This window comes from Poeciliopsis prolifica, unplaced genomic scaffold (assembly GCF_027474105.1).
Source record: "Poeciliopsis prolifica strain line A6 unplaced genomic scaffold, Auburn_PproV2 SCAFFOLD004, whole genome shotgun sequence".
NCBI lineage: Eukaryota > Metazoa > Chordata > Actinopteri > Cyprinodontiformes > Poeciliidae > Poeciliopsis > Poeciliopsis prolifica.
The window spans coordinates 18598665-18622860 of NW_026562379.1; the positions used below are offsets into that span (position 1 = coordinate 18598665).

Here is a 24196-nt window from a genome sequence, read left to right on the forward strand (position 1 = left end):
GATGTTATATTGATAAAGCAGCTGCTGGTGTTCATCACCTATCAGCCAATCAGAGGAGACGTCGGCATTTTATCCATGACTTGGATCGACATGACCTGCCTACCTGGGAGTGGTGAGGACGTGTCGTTTTGTAAATTGTAGGCGCCTGTTTTACATAAGATTCATGACACAACAATGTATGAACTGTGATGCTGTGAACTGGACATTATCTGAAAAACCCCAAAAGATTCCCAACATTTTCTCCACTAGTAGCTGTTGCAAAAAAAGTTTTTCCATTGCAGTTTTGCAAACTACATCAATTTGGATACAGCTGGAAAACCACCTCATCTTAGCACAAAAACAATTCATCAAGAAATGCAACAAAAAATTGGCATCATCCATCAGGCGAATTTATTTTCAGAATTTCAATTTGTGTAGCTTTATGTTCAACGTAAACTCAGAGAAGAGAACGCCTGGTGCTCTCTACTCTCTGATGTTCAGCTAATCTGAAGGCAACAAGAGGCTTGGAGGATTCAGAGTAATCCAAGGTCTGTCACATAACCCAACCAGAGTCCAGTTTCATCCAACTCCAGCCCGTTTGCCTATAAACTCTGGTCCGGTCGGTGAGGTGTCGCTCTGGGTTCAGTCGAAGTGAACGGCAGGCGGACCGGATACCGGTCCAAAAGCAGGAAGTGGACTACAGAGCTCGTTTTGTAATTGGTAACTGTATTTGGTTTTTATCTGAATTGTGCCAAACAAATAAACTTGACTTAGAAACACAGTGGTTCCCACAACCAAACAAAATCTCCTTTTAGCAAAGATTTTGTGGCTTTATGTGAGTTTTGGGAACATTTGAGACGCAGATGTTGCAGCAGATGTTGGGCTGCAGTCAGGTGAGCCGGTGATTATCTGGTCTGGTTTCAGATGGGCGGTTTCTCTAAACATCTGCAGCTATAAGTAGAGCTCCAGTCTGTGTGGCGCTGTAGAGACGGAGCGGATGGGATCTCCAGCCTGGTTCTGTTCTGCAGCTCCTCCTCCATGGAAGATTTGACTCTTACTGCAGGACTGAAATCTGAAACACTGATCATGTTTTCTGTATGATTTATTTTTGAAGCAGGATGATGATTAACTCCACACAGGTTTTGTTTTTCACACTAACTGCCTACTTTCACTCTGATGTCCTGAACTATTTGTATTTCTCTGTTGTTCTGTTTCTGTATGTCCTGATTATTGGCTCTAATCTCCTGCTGATCACAGTGATCTGTGTGAACCGGAGCTTGCATGAACCCATGTACATGCTCCTCTGCAGCCTGTTTGTGAACGAACTGTTGGGCAGTTTGGGTTTGTTTCCCTTCCTGCTGGTCCAGATCCTCTCTGATGTTCACACCATTTCTGCTCCGCTCTGCTTCCTGCAGATCTACTGTGTTTACACCTACGCTCACATCGAGTTCTGCAACCTGGCCATCATGTCGTATGACAGATACCTGGCCATCTGCCGCCCCCTGCAGTACCACGCCCTGATGACGCCGTCCCGGACCGCCAGGCTGGTCGCGCTCACCTGGCTCTTCCCTCTCCTTGAATCTGTAGCAGGAATATTAATGACCATCTCTCTGCAGCTCTGCGGAAACGTGATCCATAAAATCTACTGTCACAACTACTCCATCGTTAAGCTGGCCTGCGCAGACACCACAGCCAGCAATGTTGGAGGAATAGTCTACATGTTCACCATCATCCTGGGGATTATCATCCTAATCCTTTATTCATACGCCGAGATCCTGAAAGTGTGTTTCTCTGGTTCCAAGCAGACCCGACAGAAAGCGCTCAGCACCTGCGCGCCTCACCTGGCCTCGCTCATTAACTTCTCCTTTGGATGTTTCTTCGACCTGTTTCAGAGCAGGTTCGACGTGAGCGCGGTTCCTGAGGCGCTGCAGGTTGTTTTATCGCTGTACTTCCTGACCTGCCAGCCACTCTTCAACCCTCTGGTGCACGGACTCAACCTGTCAAAGATCCGCAGCTTCAGCAAACGGCTGGTTCTGGGGACCAGCTGAGCCTCCTGCCGCACAAAAACACAAAACCTCACCAAAGGTTTCTGGTGTCCAAATGTCTTCATAGCTGAGATCAGCTAAATCTGATTTATTGTAATAACCCAGAAATTATTACAATAAATCACAATACTGTTGCTTTAGAACCATTTACAAGTAATAAGATGCAAATTGAATTCCCAAAGATAATTAACTTTAAATTTCAATGAACAGAAAATAAAAAATATTTTAAACTATTCTAATAAATAAACAAAACAGCAGAAACAACAAATAAAAAGAATCATAAAGCATCTGTAAAATCTGTCCTTTAATAAATCTGTTAGCTGAGACCAAGTAGGAATAAGAGAAAACTAACTTACAAGTAACTTCTTTTACGTCAATAATTCATTAATGTTAATATTTTAAGATGATTTATTTCACTGTTAGATTATTTCACTTACATCAAGTGACATTTTCCCATAAAATGAAATAATCTCACAGTGGATTTAATACTGTTTTAAATGTCAACTTTAAGGAATTACGGTTTTAAAACAAGCTCCTATATGTGGCTTAAAAGTTATTTTAAAGTTATTTTTCTCTTATTTCAGGTGAACTAAGACTTTTGTTCTGGAAACTAAAATGCTTGGTAATATTTTGTGTTTTTTGCAGATGGATTCTTTGAACAAGTGTTTCATAAACTAAAGCTGCTTTTACCGCCTGTCAGTTGCAATAAACTCTGAGTTTATATCTATTTTATTGACCCGGTTTTGTGTTTTTCTCTTGTTTCTGTCATGAAGTCATGAAGATTTCACAGCAGCTGAAATGAGGTTTCATTCCACTTCCTGTCAGCGGCTCATAAATACGTTCATTAAAAACCAGAAATAAATAAAATAACATTTTAGTAAATTATAATGATGATTGAAAAACAGATTAAATAAAAACATTTAAGTCAGTCAGTGTTTTCACACAGATCAAAGTAATTTCCACCTTCTTAGCAAAATATTGCAGACAATTTTATTTTATATTGACGAAAATAAAAATATTTAATCTGTTCTCTAATAATTATTTACATGTAAAAACTTAACTACATTTTATTTTTAAAGCATATTTTAGCTGAAGATAAAGTTTCCAGCCTTTTTTCCGTGTGGGTAAAAAAAAAAGTAAGTTGAAAGAACTTTTTTTTTTTGCAAACAAAATCAGTGATACTCTTTAAATAGTTTTAAATATTTGCACAGAATTTTGAGATACTTTTTCTAAACTTTAAATAACTTTCTTTTTTATATCGCCACATCAATAACGAACATCAAGAAAAACTGAAGCAGCAGAAGTAAGAAGTACTGCCACCTCTTGGTGGGAGTTGGTATTAAACAGTTTTTTAACCATTTTTGTAGAAAATTTGAAATAAACTTCCAATTATGTCTTCTAATTATTAGCATGAAAAAAATGTGTGAAAATGTTGATTTTGCGTGAATTTGCAAAATTATGAAAAACATAAACAAAAATTTGACTACTGGGGAAAAATATAACTAACTGGTCCTATTTTGTGAGTTTATAAAACTAAAACATGCTGAAATCCTAGATTTAATATCCTTTGTTGCATATTTTTACGTAAACTTTTTGACAAAACAGCAACAGCAAAAGAGAAATCACCAGAATTTGTTTGTTAGCGATAATTAATTAGTTTCGAAGATTATTTCTCTTTTTGAGTGTTCATTACCCAATCGATGTAAATGTAATCTCAAGAATATTTTGTCCTTTTTGAATTCTGCACCTAATGATGGAAAAACTAAACTGTGACTATAACTAATAAAAACATTTAAAAACATTTAACTAATAAACGCTATCAAGTTCACTGTAAAAACTGAGTAAAGCTGAATTAGACAAAATGTCAAAAGTAGATAAAACTAATTTATAATAAAAACAGAAAGTTCTGCAGGAACTATTTGATCTAGCAGTAACAGGAACAATCAAAAGAAAACCTTCACTTTGTTTTTTTTTTAGTTTGGCTGAAAATTGTAAATCTAATTATCACTGCGACGTAAACAAAGTTTGTTGTTTTTCCCTGTGAATCTGCAGGGACGTCTTAATGTCCTGAACCCAGAGGACGGACGGACATGGGCTGCAGGTGTTTAAACCGCTCTGTCTGCTTCAGAGGGAATTACTGGAACCGTTTGACTCTTCCTCTGGGAAACGACATGCTGATCACGACTTCCTGCTGGAATGATGCAACTTCTCCAAACAACTTTCTGTTTTCGATGCTGAATCATATATTTTTCAAAAGATGAGACAGTGGAACATATTATTTTGAGTTGCGGAATTATCTAAATAGGAAGCTCAGTAATATAAAAATTTAATTTGATATTGTTGATTTACTGCAAAAGGATCAAGCTACATTTGATTTTTTGAAACAGAGAAAGTTGTATAATCGGATATAGTTTTTTTGTCATGCAGCTCACACTCCTTACCGGCTGGTGGCGGTAATGATCACCTAACGGTTATTTGCCAACCGCCAACAAATTCCAAGTAAAAGAAGAAGCGCCGCTGAATGAGGAGCTAGCTGTTAGCTGTGGCTCTGCAGCGAGAATCACAAACCCTCCAGTAAGTAAATACTTAAAGCAAAAGACATTTTATTTACTTTCATTGCTCAATAGGAAGAAACACATTAACAATAAAAATCAGACTGCGGTTAGTTTTTCGTTATTTTGGCTGAATCATGTTAAACTTCCATCTTGTGCCTCGGAAATCAAAACTAGCAAAACTGTTTCCAAATATTCAGTTGCTACGTGGCTTTCAAAGACTTTGCTCCTTTCAGTATTTCAGTTACATGTACCTCTTTAACTTTTACTTTAATAGAAGAGTTTGAAACTGGAGGAAGCGGCTGAGCATTAGCATTAGCCGAGCATTAGCATTAGCCGAGTTCGGAGGAGGAACAGCAGCTGACAACAGGAAAACAAAAGAATCTCATCATCTTCAACATTTAAAATCACAAAATACAAATTTAATATCTTCTAGAAAACTCTGGTTCTGACCCTTAAGTTTAAGTTATGACACCAAATATTAAATTTCTACATATTTATAGATTCTCAGCTATCCAAGGACATGAACCCCCAGAAGTTCCCAAAATAACAGTTTAGGAAAACTGAAGTTCTAATTTAAATAACACGTCTGGTATTGAGAACAACTGTAATAAACCAATGTTCATGAGGAATTGTATTAAGTGTAGCTACTTATTGATAGGGAATTGATACGTTTTACCATTCATTTACAGATGAATCTGCTGTTTATTTACTTTTGCAAAATGTGATTTCCTGTTAAAGACAATGTAGTTTCACAGCTGTCCACAGATGGGTGACATCCTGTGTAAATGTCAAAGACAGCTTTCTTAAAGAGCTACCACATATGGAATGCATTTCCTGTCCTTGTTTTTGCTGTTGAATTATCATTTTAATGACTTGCCTATGCTTAGAAGTGAATAAACATTGAAGGGTTGCAAGCCCCCCGTTGGCGTTAGCTCGTCTGACGCATCAGGTCTGACACACCTTCTGCAGAAAGACAAGTTTTTGTGTTCTTGTGATTCTTTCAGAGTTTATTTGAAGAATAATAAATACTTACTAAAACTTTTTAGTCAGATTCTTAAATCTTTGTAAAGGTGTAGCAGAGATCAGATCTGTGACGTTGAACCAAACTCATGTCTAAACATTTGAATCTTAGTTTGACTTCTATGGGTCTCAACAGGTTGTTTACTGAGAAAAACACTTTTAACTAGTAAGCATTGCTACTTGCTAGTTATTTTTGGTGGTGCAGCTTGAACATAATAAAAAAAAATTTAAACCACATTTTACATTACATTTGACTGTAATTTTGCCAACCCCCTCAAACTTGCTCTTAAATGTTCCTGTTTATGGTCCCCCAAATAATGAAATGGGATTTATGGCCATGTGCTGCAGAACATCAGACATTTATTTAGATTCTTTGTTCTAAAAAATATGATGTATATGATTGACTGAAGTAGATTCAAACATTTTATTTATATATAGAATAATACAATTAGGCCGTTAAACTGTTTTGAGAAGAAAATGTATTTATTTGATATGTACATTTCCAGTTTTAATCAAATTACTGTATATATAATTGTTTATTTACAGGAAGGTCATTTAGAACTTGTTCTAAGGAAGAAAATGTAAAAACTAAAGTATGGAGCACAAACGATGGGATAGGAGGGAAAAACAGTAACTGATGGTCCCTTTGGTTAACATACAGAGACATGCGCTGACGGCGTTCAGCCACCAGGGGGAGGAAAATCACCCATCATGTCAGTTTTATCTTCTGAAGGCAAACATCTCCACCTGCTGGTCAAAGGTACATAGTGCAGCTTATCTTGATTCTAGTAAATATCAATTTACTAAAATTTTTAGTAAATTGGGGGCCGTTTGCAGCCGTTTTGGTAGATTTATGTGGCCCCTTGACTCCGTTTGGGAAAGACTTAAATGGAGCTGAAGCAGATGGAGACATTTTAGTCTTTGAGATTTTTAATAACAAAATCAAACTCTTAATAAAATGTAGGTACAAATCAAGTGTTTTTCTCCTTTTAGTTGTGTTTTTACATTAATGTCAGTAAGCAGGCCAAAATGTTCAGCAGAATAAATCACATCCAGTATTTAGAATGGGTTTAATCCAGTTAATGGCTTTGGAAGACACTTCTCATTTTTGTTGCTGGGAATAATTTAAAACAAGTCTGAGTCCCTTTTTCAGGCGTTTTTAATTAAATTAAATGGTCATTTGTTGCTGAGCAGGTAAAGCATTAGAATCTACCCTGAAATGATGTTTGATTTTTAACTGAAAAGAAACAGATTGTGATCCCTGAGTTTGTCCAGCCTGGTGATTTCAGACACCAATGACTGAGACTCGGTCCTCCTGACCTGATCTAGACACGTTGAAGACAAATTCCAACCCAAACAGTGAAAAGATGCTGACGTGCAGCAAACTCCACACTCAGCAGAGCAAAACTTCACGGAGAAGAAAGACTGAAGACTCGGGACGCGAGACACGTTTATTTCTGAGACAGTCAGCGTGAGTCCACACCTCTCTGATTACAGACTTACCCATAATTCACTAACATCTCAGAGGAACTCAGTCTCAGTTCAGAGAGGCTTTTATTCTGAAGAGTCCAGGCTGTGGCACAGTATCACCTTCAGAAACCGGGAGGCCTGCTCCGGTCCCTGCAGGACCCAAACCGAACCGGCGTCTCCTCAGCGGAGTCCAAACGCAGGCCAACAGGTCGGGTCCGGTCCCCTCCTGTTTCCGGTTCCGGTCTATCTCTCGGAGCTGATCTTGTAGCGCAGGACGAAGTAGGCGATGACCCGCAGAGAGAAGAAGAAGATGGCGAGGACGATGAAGTCCAGATAGAGTTTGGCGTCCAGCATGTCCAGCTCCTTCAGGATGGCCTCGGACTTCTGGAAGTGACACGTGTCGTCTTCGTCGCAGTGAAGGTCCGGTCGGTCCAAACCGTAGATGGACAAGATGGCACCTTCAAAGCCGTACCTGAAACACAGCAGCACTGACGACGATTAGCTTTGGTTTCAGCTGTCAAGTTGACGACATAACGGGTTAAATCTGAACTTTTACTTAAAATATGGCGAGGAAAAAACGAGGCGAATCAAAGCCACATGACGTTCGTTCCAGTGATTATCAATGATCAGAAATCGCCGCCTCCAATCCCTCAACCTTTGATGAAATATTGACAGAAAGTTATTTTTGTCTTCCTGTCAACAGCGCCCCCACCTGACGTAGGAGATGTAGGACATCCACTGCAGGTACCAGGGGATGGTGTCAAAGCTGACGAAGAACCCGGAGAACAACAGGACCGGGATCGCCGTGACGGGCCCCACAAACGTCGCCACCTGCAGTAAACGAGCACACCTGAGCATGGTCTCCATGGAAACGCACCAAACGGCGCAGAGAGGAGGGCGGAGAAGCGACCTGCAGGGAGGTGGAGGCGGCGCCGATCAGCAGACCCAGACTCTGAGCCACCAACGATGTAAGGACCCCCAGAGACAGGAAGAGGAAGAACCGGGCGGCGTCCGGTGGCTGAGCCGTCATCCAGTAAACGATGCTGCAGTAGACCACCGGGAAGACCACCTGCCAGGAAGACCACCCCTTTATTCAGGTGACTGACACCAGATGTGTAGAAATACTGACTTGTATTATTGCAAAACCAATGGGATTGGAAGATAAAACATTTCTGTTGTTTTTTCAGGTCAGGTTGTGAAACACCTGAGTTACCTGGAAGGGAAGGTCGGCCATGGTCTTCGCCAGGTAGTAGGCCTTCAGACTGTACCAGTAGTTCAGGTGTTCCCTCAGGAAAACGCCCAACTCCAGAGGAACTGAGCATGAGAAGACAGAAACATGGAGGATAAGAATCTGCTGCAGGAACCAGGTTTCTCTGTTTCTTCTGCAGTTTGGACCCGGCAACTCACAGGTGAGCACTGTGGGCATGAGAGCGGCGAACATGAGGAACAGCATGGAGAAGAAGAGGAAGCCCGAGTTGCTCAGGACCTTCTTGGCTTCGTTGCCGATGCCCAGGTACAGGAGACCGATCAGAACTCCGATCCCGATGTGAGAGGAGATCCTGAGGTGGGTCAGCACCTGCTCAGCCAATCAGACACCAGGCATAGTACTGAAAATATCCATAACATGAAATGAAATGTGAAGCAGCTGCTGTTGAGTCCAGATGCTTTTGAACGCGTTAAAACGGCAGAATTTATGGATGTATAAAAATAAATTTCCACTGATGTTGGAACATTTATCCTGGATTGTCAAACATTAAAAGATCAAACAGGCAGCAATAACATTTCCACTATAATAATTGGTTGTTTAAAACTGTTTTATAGATATCAAATTATTATTTATATTGCAAATGACTTTAAAAAATTTACTTCCTGATTTATCGCCTGAACTTGGGTCTCTGTTTCTTTAAGAAGCTTCTGCTCTTTCTGAAGCTCCGCCTGCCAACATGGCTCCTCTGTTAACCCTTTGCCAACGTTTTCCCAGCATTTCATTGAACAATAGCTCCTGTAACGAGCTCTACAGTTCCATCAGCCGTTTGCTAATTGCTGGTGGCTAGTCTGAAGGAGCTGAGAGGGGATAAAAGGTTTTCTCAAACATGAATGGAAGAATTGAGGCAACACTCCAGGTTTATCTTTGCTGAGGGAAAAACTTAACATGATGGAAAACAAAAAGAAAAGTTGATGTTACGTAATTCTGCTCCTTTAAACTATTAATTTCTGTTGAAGGAAAAATAAAAACTCAGGTTTTTGTTTTATAAGGAGGAACCTCTGCTGTGGATCCAGCTAATCTGGTTGTTCTCCTTCCCTAAATGCTAATTTAAGTGAAAGTTAGACCCTGGTGAAATCTGAGTCGGTGGGAAGTTTCCTCACCGAGTCGCGGAGGATGCTGAGGAACGTCCGCCTGAACAGGATGCAGAACTGAGTCTTGCAGCTGGCTGAGAAGCTGTGGCAACCCTCCGACGGAGAACTCTCCTGTCAGGAGCAGAAACTTTCAGCTGAGAGAATCGGATCTTATTCTACCGCCTGATTATTCCTCTCCTACGGTTCATACCTCCTGCCAGAGGAGCGGATGCAGGTTGGCGTCTCCGTTCAGCTCCGTCTGATGCTCTTCCTCAGACTTTCTGTCCTGCACTGCCTTCACCAGCCTCACCATCTGGTCCCCGTACTCCCCGGACGCCACCTCCATGACTGCAGAGAAGACAAGTTAGTTAATGTTTGAATTATGTGGAAAAGGTCATTTCAAGCAGTAAACAAAAAATGGTCTCTGTTGTTGGTGGTGATGAAAAAAGGTAGCCAGCACTGGCTACATGGAGTAGCTCTGGTTAGCCAATGACTATCTTTGGAGTTATTTAGGTTTAAAATCAGGTGAATTTTCTAATCAGAGATGATCAAACGTGGATTTTTCAGCCTATCCTTCCCCAAAGCCTCTGACCTGTAGGACATGTCCAAAACCAGCTGCTCATGTCCATGACATGTCCAAAACCAGCTGCTCACTGTTCAGATGTTTAGCAGAAACATCTGAACTGAAGGGTTGAGAATGGAGATCCCACCAGAGATAAAGACAGCAAGACCATCCCAACCTGCCAGGCCAAAGCCTGACCTCTATGCAAAACAAGTCAACCAAGACAACATCCACGGCTCTACCTTCAGAAAACCATGCTGGATCTCTGCAACCAGAGTTTCTGTCCTTGTTTTGCTACCAGACCTCAGCACCAGTAATAGGCAAGATGTCTTCCACGCAGGCACCTCCATATTCAAGGACACAATTCTTAAGCTTCGAAGAACATCAAGGTTTGTTTTCCAATACCTGCCAAAAGGTCTATCTGAGGTGAACAACACCTGGCCTCCAAGGTAAACAAAGCATCGGACAGTAGCCCAGAACTGTTCTGATTCCTTCTCTTCAGGTCCAAACTGATTCACTTTCTGCTGTCTTGGAAATAGATTCATGCTGTGACTATGTTGTGTTCTCACTGAAGTCGGCCGGGTTGTGGTAGGTCGGACAGTTCAGTCCGAGCTCCTGCAGGTACGGAACCAGACTGGACACCTTCCCCCTATAGATGCACTGGCCCTGACTCAGAACGTAGAGCTGCAACAGACAGACACACAGATCAGAGAGCAGATCAGTTCATTAACAATATTTAGGTGTTTTATTTATGTGCACCAAACTCTGAGAGGTTTTTGGTCATTTGATGGCTTTGGGTGTTTTAGGCTGATGTTGGTTCTTAAAGCTGGACTTAGGAGAGTGTTGGGTCTCAGTGTCTGCATCTAAACGGTGCATTGAGTTTGTCCTCCTCGTCTTGCCTTGTCAAACAGCTCAAAGAGTTTGGCGCTGGGTTGGTGGATGGTGCAGATGACGGTCCGTCCTCCTCGAGCCAGAGCTTTGAGAAGAGAGACGACTTGGAAACAAGACGAACTGTCCAAACCGCTGGAACGAAACAGATGGGAGCAAAGCTCAGACGACCTGAAGTCCATCGTGATTCAAGCTTCTGCTCAAAAGATGGACGCTCACTAATAATTTAACCAACCATAAAAAATTCAACATAAAGAGGAAGCGCCAGATCACCTGGTGGGCTCGTCGAAGAACATCACCGGAGGATTGTTGACGAGCTCCAGAGCGATGGCCAGCCTCTTCCTCTGGCCTCCGGACAGGTGGGAGGTTCTGGTTCTAGCACAGTCCAGCAGACCCAGAGCTGTCAGGATCTCATGGACCTGATGGAGCCCAAAACAGAAGCAGACCCGCCGCTCAGACTCTGAGGAGCAGTGAAGCTGTTTGAAGCTGTTCCAAACCCACCATCTCCCTCCGAGCCTCCTCCTTCTCCTGCAGCTTCAGGTTGGCAGAAACCTGCAGAAACACACAGATTTCACCTCCAGACCTGAACTGGAACCGGGACGGAACCGGCTTCCTCACCGAGACCGGAAATGTTCTCTTGTTTGGCTGGATTTCAGATCAACTGCCTGGTTTCAGCTCTTTCACCATTAGTCAACAAATTTAGTAAAAATGTTAATGAACCGTAAATAAATCATAAAAATGTTTTTCTGAACTTTCTTTAAAACTTAACTAAATGATTCTGCATGTTCCAAATAGAAAACAGTGAAAGAAATAATAAATACAGCAATAATTTGGATTATTTTGAGTCGGAATAAAATATATATTATGATTTTAGAAAATCCCATCCTCACTTCTTCCTCATGTAACAGTTTCAAAATAAATATTTAGCTCCAAACTGCATATTTAGTTGACAAGCTAAATATTTAATTAGTAAGCTAACAAAATATTTATGTATATTGCTTTATATATGCTAAGTATTTAGTTTGAGGCTAAACATTTGAAGATAAATGTTTAGATTGTAAACTAAACATTTAACTTGTGAAACTGACATTTAGAAATTAAAATATGACTTAAAGAAATGAAGTTTGTTCCCTCATGACAGGATAAATGCTCAACAAAGGCATCCCATACGTACGGGGCTTCAGTCCTGCCAGGTTGCCGTTGCCACAGTTTGCTAAATCTCCTGCAGTCTCAGCGTTGGGGATTTTCTGACCCGTTTTATTCAGTGATTTGTTTTTTGTGACTGGGGAAGCTGCTCCTACCATCATGGCCTCCAGCACGGTGAGGTGCGGCAGCAGCATGTCGTCCTGCATGATGTAGCAGGAAACCTTCCGGAAAGAGCGCAGGTCTCTGGGTTGGCCGTTGATCAGGATCTCTCCCTTCATCCCCGTCTCCCTGTTGGAAGGACTCGGTGAGTCTGGGTCACGTTGGTCCGAAACGCTTCGGGAAAACGCGACCGCCACAGGGCTCACCTGTATCCCGCCAGGATATTCATGAGCGTGGACTTCCCGGCTCCGGAGGGCCCCATGATGGCCACCAGGTCCCCGCTGGTGAATTTCCCAGAGATGGCTTTGAGCAGAGTTTTGTAACCTGAAACGAGGCGGAACAATGAGTCTGCCGGTTCCCAGCAGCACCCAGAGCGGCTCTTTGTCCTGCGGGCCGGGCTCCGGTTTCACAGAGCTTCCCCTCTGACCGGCTCGCCGGTTTCACTCCACTGCCGAGCTCTGATTGGCTTATGAGACGGAGAGGAGAAGATCTGAACCAGACAACTAGTGGGGTTAAAGGTTAAAACGCGCAAAAATAAACAGAAAACTTCGTTTCAGAACCCAGTCAATCAGTTAATCAATTAATCAATCCATCCCGAGTAGAACAACGATCTTCAGTAACCTCTGCAGTTTATCTGCTGATGGAGTCTAAACACTCCTCAATGGGATTATCATGTTTAATCTGAGAACGGGATTAAATCTGGCCGACAGTAACCTCTGCATCAGCACCAGAACCTGCACACCCTGCTCAACTGGTACAAAACCCATAAAACACAACATTACAGAGCCGTGATCAATAGAAATACGTCTCATAGAATAATTTCACCAAACGTCTATCCAGAACCGCAAGGCATTCTGGGGCATGTAGGCAGAGGAAAGGCTTTAGTCTGATACTCTCGATTGAATTCAAATCTCTTGGCTGAACGATTTGTCCTAATTTATTGGGCAGCGATGGATTTTTATTTTACTATTTTATCTGTGCGCCGTTTGGGGCAGAACCGACCCGGTCCAGGTCTCTTCAGGTTCTAAACTCTAGAAAAAACAACAGATCTGAGTCAGTCTGATGAAGATGTGAGCAGATGAGAGAGAAGCCGTGAAGCGTTTGGGACGTCCTGATGAGGAACATCCTGTTTCAGCTTCATTCACAGTTGAGCAGGTGAGGAATGTTCCCACTGAAACCAGGAGGGTTCACCCGCCGCAGAAACAAAGAGTTCAACCGCTGCTTCCACAGAAATCGGATCTGTGCCGACCTTTATTCCAGAGCCACAGAGCAAAACCGGCAGCAGCCGAAGATTCGTAGGGAGACGAGTTTCCTGCTGCTGAATGCAGATCAGAAAAACCAGAAAACTCGTTTCTGTCAGGCTGAGGAACAATCCGCCTTTCTCAGATTTGTCCTCTAAAGATGCTTCACTCAGATTCCTGCTTCTACACCAGAGAGCAAAGCTGCTCTGCTTCACAGCAGGGGTCGGTTGCCGTGATAACAGGTCGACGGGTCCTCCACTACTCAACTGAATGTATGAAACAGAAAACTGTTCAGTTCAAACATCATTGCTGAGCAGAACCGGGGTCATCCAGGGGTCATCCAGGGGTCATCCAGGTGATTCAGCTGGTCCAATTGGACTCTGAACTACAAACACCCGACAAGAGAAAGAAGCAAAGCTACTACAAGACCAAGAAGTCGGAGGCCAGACAAGAACAGCCAGACCAGTCAGCTCCTACAGACTAGTCAGCAGCAATTAGCAAACATTAGCACATTATTAGAAAACACTTGGTGGAACTTCTGAGCTTCGCGTTGCTGATAAAAATGTTGTTAGGGTTAATAGAGCAGCCATGTTGGGAGGACTTCCTGGAGGCGGAGCTTCAGAAATAGCAGGAGCTTTTAAAGAGACAGAGGCCCAATTTCAAGGCATTAAATCAGTCAGTAAAATTTCTCTTAAGTGATTTGATATATACAGACTTTTCAGGTAATGTAGTTACTTGATTGTGCGATAAAGTTGCATTTGTGGCTGAAAAACATCATTCTGCCCAAATAAACAAACTGCAGTGATGTAATTCCTGTAAAAATCTGGGCTGTCTTCAGTTCTGTGATCATTGTGGGTCGGCGAAAGCGTTTGAAATGCGGCTGAAAGCCGTGCAGGCGGGTGAAGCGGCGTATCGCTGCTCAGATCGGGAGGCTCTGCGCTGCATTGTTCTGCTCTGAAAGGCTGAAACACAATCCCAACATTTCTGTTCACATTCTGCGTTTTACAGTCAACGCTGCTCACAAAGAGTCTTCTTCTGTTGGTGAGTGTGTTAATAATCAGAAGACTTACAAAAGCCCACTCAGATTATAATCTGACAGGTGGATCAATGTATCGGTTTCTGGTTCTCTGCAGAATTATCAGATTGTTGTTTTCCTTCATCTCAGAGAAATTCCTCTCAGCTGTGGGTGGCAGAGCATCTTAATCTGACCTGCAGCTATTTCCAGCAGGAGATGCTGAGTGAGATTAACAGATTACAGCCTGTTAATCTAGCAGGAACACACCAACAGAGTGGGACCGGGACAATAACAAACCGCTGCTGGTGGCATCGTCGTCTCCCGCTGGTTCTCCGTGTTTTCTGAGCTCAGCTTCAGTGTGACTCTGGAACAGATCAGAAATCCTCTGATCTCTGATTATTCCCTGAAAATGTAGATTAGGAATAACTTTCCCACCTTCGTTTTGGCGCCTCTTCAAGCACAGCGCCCAATTGGCGCCACTGGTTGTTGTTGGACCACAGATCTAATATCCAATCAGATTAATTTTATACCAGTAAAATGAATTGACTTCAGAACGATCACTGATCATGATCAGATCACGGCTGCTGTGGATCTGCAGGTGGAGCAGATTCCAGTAAGTCGGTTCTGTGTGGCGACCGGTCCAGGTAATCTGATCAAAATAATTCAATCCAATCACACAGACTGATCCCCGTTTGTTCCTGCTTCGAGTGCTGTCAAGTTATTGACCTGCTGTCTGATCTACAGCGTTCCTCTTCTAAACAAGCACAGGGCGACAGTGGAAAGAACAACTTCCTTTCCACAGGAAGAGCCCTCCAGCAGAACCAGAACCAAACTCAGGAAGCTTTGTGTTGGTCTGTTCATAAAACCCCAGTAATGGCTTTAAGGTTTTTCTGTATAAATTCTGTAACTGAGATCAACTGTCACACATAGAAGCAGCTTCCAGCTTCTATGCACCACAAATCTGGAAAACTACAAACCGGCCGAAACACAGAAGACTGAATATCGACCCGGTTGCTTTTGGACTCTGAACTACAGCAAGTCGCCTGTTCTGTAACGAACCGTTCAGCCGATCCAAACGAGGCGGCGATCATGATTTAATCTATGACGTGATTAATTGATTTATTGATTATTGAGATTGGAAGTGAGGCCAACACGGACTGAACGATCTGTTTGATCTGATTCCTTTCGCTGCGTCTGCAGGCTCCCATGATGCAGTCTGATCTGGCAAGAAACGTGGCGAGGAGCTGGACGCTGCGGACTGTCAGGTCAGTAAGAAGCTCCAGGTCGGTCCAACCTCGTGTTTCCGGTCCCACAGGTTTAACCAAGCGAGGTGACGGCCATGTTGACCTGAGCAACATGGCCGTTCTCTCCTCTGATGGAGGGAACTCCAGCTGGCCGACCAGGCCGGACACGGATCATCCTCCGCTCCATGTTGGGCTCACTGAGCATCGGCTCATGAATAAATCTGAATCAGTTCAGTGACTGAATCAGTTCATAAAGACTCTAAACTCTGTTTTCATTCAGCATATAAATAAAATTACCAAAATAAATTGGCTAAATGGAAACACAGTTTGAAAAAACACACAGCCTCACCAAGAAGGAAAGATTTTATAACGGGTTTGTAACTTTGACTGCGACACTAACTAAATATTTAGTTTTCAAACTTACTAATGAATGACTTAATTTGAAAGCTAAATGTGTAGCTTGTGAATTAAGTATTTAGTTTGCAACATTTATGAATGTCTGAATAAGCTGAAATGCAAACGGCGCCGCGTCCAACCGTAACCTGCCGTGTCAGGTGGGGGTTAAACCATGAGGTCAAACCATGAGGTCAAACCATGAGGTCATCATGAATGAACCTTCCCCCTGCAGGCCAGAAGAAGTGACCATGATCTCTTCATCCTGGTGTTGGTTCAGGAGTCACTGAATGAGTTTGACCTTTGACCCAGAGTCAGTTGCAGACAGAGTCCCTGCCAGGGACCAAACCCCGTCGTCAGGACAAGCTGGTGATTTGGGTCGGTCGGTTCTGGTCGAGTGGCACAGCTTAAAGATCTTGGTTCTTGGTTTGGAGTAGAAACGTGGCTGTTATTAATCATATTTGGACAACTGGTAAGGATTTCTTCTGAACACCTGCCAGAGTTTTAGAGATATCCCTCCCAGTCCAATGGACCAGTGCAGACCAGTGAAGGAACACCACCTTCACCAGTAGCTGGACTGGTGGTCTTTCTTTCCGCTCTGTTCAATCGTTACCGTCATTTTGCATTCAAAGTGTCTGAACAAAGATTATCCAGAACCTGTTGGATCCTGATGTCCCTCCACTCCGCTGGCTACCTGAAGCCCTCCTGCTGGCTACCTGAAGCCCTCCTGCTGGCTACCTGAAGCCGTCCTGCTGGCTACCTGAAGTCCCCCTGCTGGCTACCTGAAGCCCCCCTGCTGGCTACCTGAAGCCCCCTCTGCTGGCTACCTGAAGCCCCCCTGCTGTTTGGTCAAACAGTTTAAACTCTGATTTCGCGGCAGCTGGTCCTTCTGGATCAGGGGAACGTTGTCCGGTACCACTGAGCTTATTAAGGCAATCTCAGTCCAGGCTGCTGAGGTTCCACTACGGTGGTGTAAACTACCTGTCCAAGCAACTCCACCAGCTCTTCTGACTTCGGACCACTGGGGCGGTTCTACTGAGTCTCTAAAGTCTCTTCATGGTCAATCGGGCCGAGCCAGATTCATCTACATTGCAGAAGCTTTGCAGTTCCTCCCTGTTTTTGGAACCACTCAGAGGTGGTACCAGCCGGGTCAAGCTGGTTTGATTGGCAGCAGACTCCATTAAGAACATCTGACCCAATCAGGAGACGTAGCAGTTGACGTTAAATCCATGGTCAAACTTTGAGGTCCAAACCTTTTATCGGCAGAAGGTTGCTGACGGCGTCAACTGGACGAGGCAATGAGCAAGTCTACCGAGAGAAACTGGCCGCCCAACCGTATGCGTGCAAAGTGACATCATCGGCGTGACATCATCGGCGTGCCAGCGAGGAATGGACCGCCGATGGAGTCGCTCCCAACGTGACCAGAACCAAACCAGACGGTTACCGTCCTCAGAGAGACGTGACGATGTCAGTAAATCATGACAGTAAAAGCATGACTTACCTTTTTTCCTCCACCAGGGTCCCTCTCTGATTGAGTAGGAGACGTCTTTGAACTCTATGTTGACGGCTGGTCTCCGTGGCAATGAGGAGAACCTCTGGGCCTCCGTCAGGATGTTGTCCACCTTCTTCAGGGGTCCGTCCTGCTTCTTCTGGTGTTTCTGCAGCAGCGGGGTCTGCTGGGTTCCCCCCGGATGCTTGTTGATCCCCTCTTCCAAACAGACGCACACCGTCCGGGGGTCCAGCATCAGGTCGGGGGGCCCGTTGGTGTTCTGCAGGCGAGAAGACGTTTCCTTCTGGCTCAATTTGTTCAGTTCCGCCATTAAAAAAAAAAAATTCAGAGTATTTCTTTCAACTTTTTAAAAAATAATTCTTCCAGTTGTGGAGGGAAGACGTAAAGTGAGGTCGGAGCAGACTTCATGAGGACGTGTCGGAGCGTCAGCTGGAGAAGAGCAGTGAGCGCTCAGATTAGCAGGCTCCTGTTTATGTGGGACGCTTCGAGGCTCTAATCTGTCCCGGAGGTTACTGCTGGACAGACTGAGCTGATTGCTGCCCTGAATCAGCACAACACGCCGCACCTGAGAACCTAAACATCACACATACACCTGGAAACAATCACAGCGCATAGAGGAAAAGATTTTCTTCAAGACAAAAATTAACGTTAGCTTCTTATCTTTATGATCAATCCCTGCTGTTGCTGGAAGACGGCCCTAGGGGGCGCCCTATGGCGAAGTTCTGCAAAGATAAAGACTAAAAAAAGACAAATTATACAAACTAACACCTCAGCACTTAATGGAGCTTTAAACGCAACTCTTTAACACTGCCTCTAGTGGTCAGCTTTATAATGCACACTATGAGGAAGACGCCAGGAATATTCAGAGAAACAGATAAATCAGAGATTGGGAGTTGATATAATGTAACGACTCAGAAACAACTGCTGATGTTTCAGTTCAGGTTAAAGGCTTAATTTGTGTTTGTGTGGAAGTGTTCAGGCGGTGGACAGTGGACACCTGTCCTCTAGTGGGTCTCCCTGTTCATGAGAGCCACTGAGCGCGCTCAGTCTGTCCACCACTGAAGCAACAACTCAAACTCTGACTGCTCTATATTCTGATTATTACAAATTATTATTGCATTGCTAAAATAATTATAATAAGAAAAAGCAAAATCAGATTCTGTCTCATATTTGTTTCCACCTGTTTGAGAAACTGAGCAACTAAAGTCCATCAATATGAGACAGAAACTCAGAGAACTGAAGTCAGGTTCTGTTTTCACATGCTGTGTGTGTGTGTGTGTGTGTGTGTGTGTGTGTGTGTGTGTGTGTGTGTGTGTGTGTGTGTGTGAGTGAGTGTGTGTGTGTGTGTGTGTGTGTGTGTGTGTGTGTGTGTGTGTGTGTGTGTGTGTGTGTGTGTTGCACTCACCATGATGATGGAGTTGGTCACGGTGGGATTGTGCACGGACCAGGCGGCCATCAGACAGGCCATGGCAGACAGACTGCAGCTCTGTGAAGCTCTCGCTCTGAGGAAACTCAGCCCGGCGCTGGGAAAAGTCTCCGCCCCCTGAGCTATAGCCCCGCCCTAAAGCTGGAGGCCACACCCACTCAGACAGGCCCATGTGAAAATACAGAACACTGATTATTGATCAGGATTTTTATCAATATCTGTCTTGAAAGAGGTGGAAGCTAATTTAATTTCAATGCTGATGCAAATGGTGGCTTTTGATGTGCAAGAGCAGCATTAGCATCGGGGGCTAACACACACGCATCAGATAAAATAATAAAATCGATCCATCTAATATTTAGTTAGTGAGCTATTTGGTCTGTAAACAAAATCTATAAACAATTGAATATGTAATTAACAATTTAAATATTTAGTAAGCTAAATATTTAAATTGAAACCAAATGTTTAGTTAGCGAGATAAACTAAATGTTCAGTTTAGAAAACATTTAGTTTCTGAACTAAATATTAAGAAAGCTAAACATTTAGCTTCTAAGCTAAATGTCATTTGCTAACTAAATAGTTAGCAATATAAATACTTCAAACTAAATATCTATCTTGCTTTCTAAATATTCAGGTTGTCGTTAAATATTTTATCACCTATTTGTCTTCAATCTAAACGTTTAACAAGCTAAATGTTTAATTTGAAACATTGACTTTTAGAGATGAATGACTTACTGCAATTATGATGTTGAAAGTGAACCTGAATTAAACACGATGTTTATTTTGTGCAGCTTAAAGCTGCAGGCTGAAATTTCACCATAAATAACTCAAATTATTGCTGTTAAGTTTCTTCCTGCTCATCAGTTCAATGTGTTTTTATCCTATTTTATTCTCACAGCTCTTAGCTGCAGCTGGAGACGTTTCTCACATTTCAGTCAGAATCAGCAGCGGTCTGATCAACATGCTGACTTCTTTGGTGAGAAAAATAAATGTTTCTTTCAATAAAGTTAATCTTTTTACCTGTTGTGATTTACATCTACCCCAAAACGATGCATATGAAATCTGGTTGACCTTTGATTACTTTAAACTTCTGAGCCTGTAGCGCCCCCCAGAGGTTCACAGGCAGAAAAAGAATCAAAACTCAAAGCCTTTAAACATCACGTTTATTTTCCTTACAAAGCTGCAAAGCCCAACTGAAAAACAACAAAACATAAAACATGTAGAATAAAATAAAGGTTTGGTCGACGTTCAGTTCAGAGACGAAAATGTTCTCTCCACCTGCTCAGGTGTGTAGCCCCGCCCACCGCTGCATGCCTCAGTGTGACTGGGCCTTCTGACCAGGAGATTAAACGAGTCACTTTACAGAAACACATCTTAAACTAAAGTTAAACTGTTGTGGAGGATGACGCTGATTTTATTTACTCTAACAGGAAACTACAGATGAGCTGCTCCAGTCTGAAGAACCGGAACAGGAAGTTCAGGCTGCGAGGAGGAAGGTGAACTCCTCCTCTGCTTCAGTCTTCCTTCCTCCTGGTTGTTGGTTTCAGTTTGACTCCAGGCTTCAGATTCTGCCTGAACCTGCAGGTCGGCTTCAGATTCGGTTTGAGCTGAGGATCAAACCGAATCTGATTTGGAGACCAAACTGAAGCCAGCGCAGCGTCAGCGTCGGCCCAGATCGCGCCGATCCTCCTCATTTCGTCTTCTTCTCCGTGGCCAGCGTGTCATGCAGCTTGGAGACGGAGGCCTCGAACTGGTCCATCACCAGAGTCCCCGACTCGTCGAAGAACGTCGACACGGACTTGGTGAACTCGGCCTCACGCAAGTTCCTGGACTTCCCGTCAGTGAAGGAGACGCGGAGCGAGTACTGGTCATCGAACCTGGAAGAGAGTAAGGGGAAAAGGAGTCAAACCGAGTCTGAAGAAAAAAACACTTCACATCCGTTTTCTACTTAGTTCCTGTTTTCTCAGTTGGTGGAAGAAAACAAGCTTCTTTTGCCACCTGATGGTCCGGTCAGCCCGGTTCTACTGGAACCAGAACATCTGCTCCATCTCCAAATGCTGTGGCTGAGTCAAACCAGCCTGTTCCCCTCCTGGCCTGTGGGGGCGCTGCACCAAGAACCACTGAAGGATACAACACTGAAACCTCTGAAGATGCTGAGAACAACTTCCTGCTTCACCAGATGAAACAAGATGGAGTCGTCAGAGTTTAGTGTTGGAGGATTTCTCTTTAGTCTTTGGCTGAAGCCCAGGAGCCATTTCTGCTGCTAATGCTAGGCTAACACGTCTGTTTTGGTGGAATTCACCCAGAATGCCCTGCACTGTAGTCCACTTCCTGTTTTTGCAGTGGGCTCTGGTCCGCTTGCCGTTCACATATTCAAACCGAAACAGAGTTCACTTCAACCGAAACAACCCCGAGGTGTGGAAGACCAGAGTTAGCGTAGCATTCACACGTCACCAACCGAACTAGACTTTGTAGACAAATAAACTGGAGTTGGACTAAAGCGGACCAAGCAGGGCCGGTGGGAATGAACCAGCAGGTTCTGGTCTAAAGAGCGGGTTGTGTCTGTTTGCTAGTTTTCCATTTCATGCAGCGTGTTGTGCAGTGTTGTGTAGTTTGCAGCACAACGTGCTGTGATGCTGCTGCACTCGGACCGTTTGAGGGAAGACGACAGCTGCCAGATGTGGTCCGGATCCATCCCGGCCGGGTCTTTCTGCATGGCCACCAGGAAGATGTTCTTCTCCTTGTAGGAGGTGTAGAGAGTCAGGATGCCCATCATGATGAAGTACGTGATGAAGGTGAGTTAGGGAACGATCACCGTTTAGCACCATGTTTTAAAGTTTGTGGTAAAACCCGGACCGGAGCAGGCGAAGGATATGAGATGACGCAGCAGGCCAGGACGGGTTTGGACTCGGGGAACGGGTACAGGTAGTCCCAGACCAGCGCCAGCATGGCAAACAGACAGGAGACGGTGCAGATCAGCAGACGTCCGTCCACCAGCTGGAAGTTCTCCACGTAGCCGTACTTCTCCAGCAGCACCTGCAGGGGGCGCCGCAGTCAACGCACAAACAAAAGGAGCAATGGTGAGAAAATGGTGTTTCTATACAAACAAACATTCATTAGCTGCAGCAAAAAAAAGCTGCTGGCTGCCATGACAACAGACCTTTTTCGCTGCATCGTCCAGAGAGTTCTTCACCGCGGCTCCATCCCACTTATCGATCTTCACCGGCTTCTCATCGATCCGCCACTGAAACGACAAACGACCCAGTCAGGATCCCATCCATCCAATCAGGACGCAGACGGGATTCTGACGGTCCAGTCAGGATGCAGATGCACCGCCGCTCATCAGCTGTTGCTCACTGCGGGTCGCATGCAGTGAAACGTCCAACCCGCCGTCCATCAGGGCGTCCATCAGGGCTCTGGCTTAAACCCCGGTGAGTTCGCTTCCTGCGTCTGTGAGGCGTTTCAGAAACCAGCAGCCTGCTTGTCTCATTTCCTGTTTCCTCAACTCATCATCATCAGATCTTGTTCGTTATGAAATTAGTTCAAAGCAGAAACTCTGAGTTTAATGACGCGTCATTCTCTGATCTCAGCACTGAAACATTATTCTGCCAATCAAACGTCTTACTTTATATGTTCACTCGCCTCAGGTCAATTCTCTGATTTAACCAGAGAATTTATCATTCATTTTAGTCGTTTTGTTTATTTTGTCCAAGAGCAGTGTTCAAAATGAACACTGTTTATTTTGAGTGTTGACAGATAATCTACAGGCTTTGGATTAATAAAACCAAACTGTTACAAATCAATTAAGTGACTGATTTACTCTGAAAAGGCTAAAAAGCACAAAGAGGCTTTGTTGGATCTTTTATTGTGGAATCCAAAACACTGAAGTCATGTTATTTTGTTTTGTGAAGTTTCCCCCAGCTACCAGAGGCTGAATCCAAATAAAAGAGAAACATGATCTTATTAAGATCTATTTTAGAAAGATATTTTATTTACCTTTCAAATTATGGTTTTTGAAATGTACTCTTTTACTCTTTAGTCAATAAATAGCATCTCAATTAGTATTTTGACTCATCTGCTGCAGAGGCTGTCATATTTTTAATGAAACGCCAGATAAATTTGATCCTTTTGGGATTCCATATAACTTAATGAAAAACTGACGCAACCTCGCTGCATCGGCCTGATTTCTTAAACGTTGAAACCGATCAATTCCACTGATTATACCTTTGGTGATGATTATTGTCTCTTTGTATATTAGGCCCCCCGTTTCAAAATAAAATTAAATTAGTGCTTTTTTGAATAAAGTCTGGTGTAGAGATTCCTAACAGCTGCGCACAAAGAATTTCAGTGTAACTTGATTGATCCTCGACACAGAAAGAGAACTGGAAGATTTTCTACATTTAGCTGTCACTTCATAAATCTGCAAATAGTTTAATTTCATTTAAATTATTTAAAATGTGATTTTAGCTTCATCTCACCGGAAACCCAACATTAAAACTGTTGTTCTGAGTAAAACCGTAGCGTCGAGATTCGGCTGTTTGAACTATAGCAGAGAATAAAGCCATCACTTCTCACCCAAAATCAGAATAAAACAAAAAAAACGTTACAACTTTAAAACCTTACTTTCTCCAACAGCCCGCTCTTCCCGTTCCGAGCCGCCATCTTTACCCTTCCAAATAAGGAAGTCGTGAGCTGGATCAACCTGATTGGCTCAACAGTTAAGTCCCGTTAGTGCGTCTGCGTAGCTGCGTCATCACGTAAGTTGGACAACCAATGAATCAAACCAGAAATCCATTCGTTACGTTTACCCGCTTCATTACTAAACTCCTGGCAGTTTAAATGTTGCTTATAAGTATTAATTCCAAATAACTGATTGGTGCTGATGACATTTCCGGTTTCTTTGTAATTTATAATAAAAGTTAAGTATTTTTGAATTTGAATGTTGGGAGAAAGGTGACAAATTGACAGTAAAGTTTTATCTTAAATGTAAAAAAAGCCTCTAAAAAAATATTTCACATTTTTAAATTCTACAAATGCTTCCAGAAATGAACAGTATTTTTTGTTATGTTAGGAAAAAAAACACTGAAATTGCAAAAAAATAAAAACAGAAAAAAAACAAAAAAACAAAGGAAATTTAAAATTGCAGTTAACTAGATTTTAAAAAAACATTTAGAAATTTTGCTGACTCATTAAAAAAAACCCACAGATT

The 24196-nt window shown here is 43.2% G+C and overlaps 3 protein-coding genes across 5 annotated transcripts in view; 1 reads left to right on the forward strand and 2 right to left on the reverse strand.

Annotated features, from left to right (window-relative positions):
* LOC129358802 (olfactory receptor 6K3-like) overlaps positions 1–7861 on the forward strand; it is a 27419-nt gene extending 19558 nt beyond the window's left edge. Inside the window, exons 2-3 of one of the 3 annotated variants that reach the window (XR_008605838.1) lie at positions 4077–4598; positions 7773–7861. Coding sequence is in view for 2 of the 3 variants with exons in the window: in XM_055027954.1 (XP_054883929.1) it covers positions 1098–2027 (930 nt within the window). In the remaining variant the exon portion in view is untranslated. Of the gene's footprint in view, positions 1–677; positions 2753–4076; positions 4599–7772 lie in introns of those variants that run through there. The other 2 variants (XM_055027955.1, XM_055027954.1) reach the window with 2 other exon arrangements.
* Positions 6061–19065, reverse strand: abcg1 (ATP-binding cassette, sub-family G (WHITE), member 1). Its single transcript, XM_055027949.1, has 15 exons — positions 18970–19065; positions 17556–17823; positions 12368–12485; positions 12158–12290; positions 11358–11408; positions 11130–11275; positions 10868–10991; positions 10538–10652; positions 9618–9754; positions 9437–9538; positions 8477–8645; positions 8283–8383; positions 7980–8138; positions 7782–7900; positions 6061–7541 (listed from the first exon to the last, which is right to left on the reverse strand). The coding sequence occupies exons 1-15, from the start codon at positions 19030–19032 to the stop codon at positions 7313–7315; spliced, it is 2034 nt and encodes a 677-aa protein (XP_054883924.1). The 5' UTR covers positions 19033–19065; the 3' UTR covers positions 6061–7312.
* Positions 19066–20133: 1068 nt separating this feature from the next.
* spcs2 (signal peptidase complex subunit 2) lies at positions 20134–23712 on the reverse strand. The gene is made up of 5 exons (XM_055029031.1): positions 23611–23712; positions 22148–22231; positions 21863–22023; positions 21639–21773; positions 20134–20864 (listed from the first exon to the last, which is right to left on the reverse strand). Exons 1-5 carry the CDS (start codon positions 23647–23649, stop codon positions 20678–20680), a joined length of 606 nt encoding a protein of 201 aa, XP_054885006.1. The 5' UTR covers positions 23650–23712; the 3' UTR covers positions 20134–20677.
* Positions 23713–24196: the final 484 nt, after the last annotated feature.

Coding starts and splice junctions, on each gene's coding strand:
- spcs2 (XM_055029031.1), bottom strand. CDS start 23,649: ATGGCGGCTCGGAACGGGAAGAGCGGGCTGTTGGAGAAA. Junction 22,024..22,147: donor TGGACGATGCAGCGAAAAAG/GTCTGTTGTCAT, acceptor CGCCCCCTGCAG/GTGCTGCTGGAGAAGTACGG. Junction 21,774..21,862: donor CTGGCCTGCTGCGTCATCTC/ATATCCTTCGCC, acceptor CACCTTCATCAC/GTACTTCATCATGATGGGCA.
- abcg1 (XM_055027949.1), bottom strand. CDS start 19,032: ATGGCCTGTCTGATGGCCGCCTGGTCCGTGCACAATCCCACCGTGACC. Junction 17,824..18,969: donor TGACCAACTCCATCATCATG/GTGAGTGCAACA, acceptor TCTCGCCTGCAG/AACACCAACGGGCCCCCCGA. Junction 11,409..12,157: donor CCGTGCTGGAGGCCATGATG/GTAGGAGCAGCT, acceptor GTGTTTCTGCAG/GTTTCTGCCAACCTGAAGCT.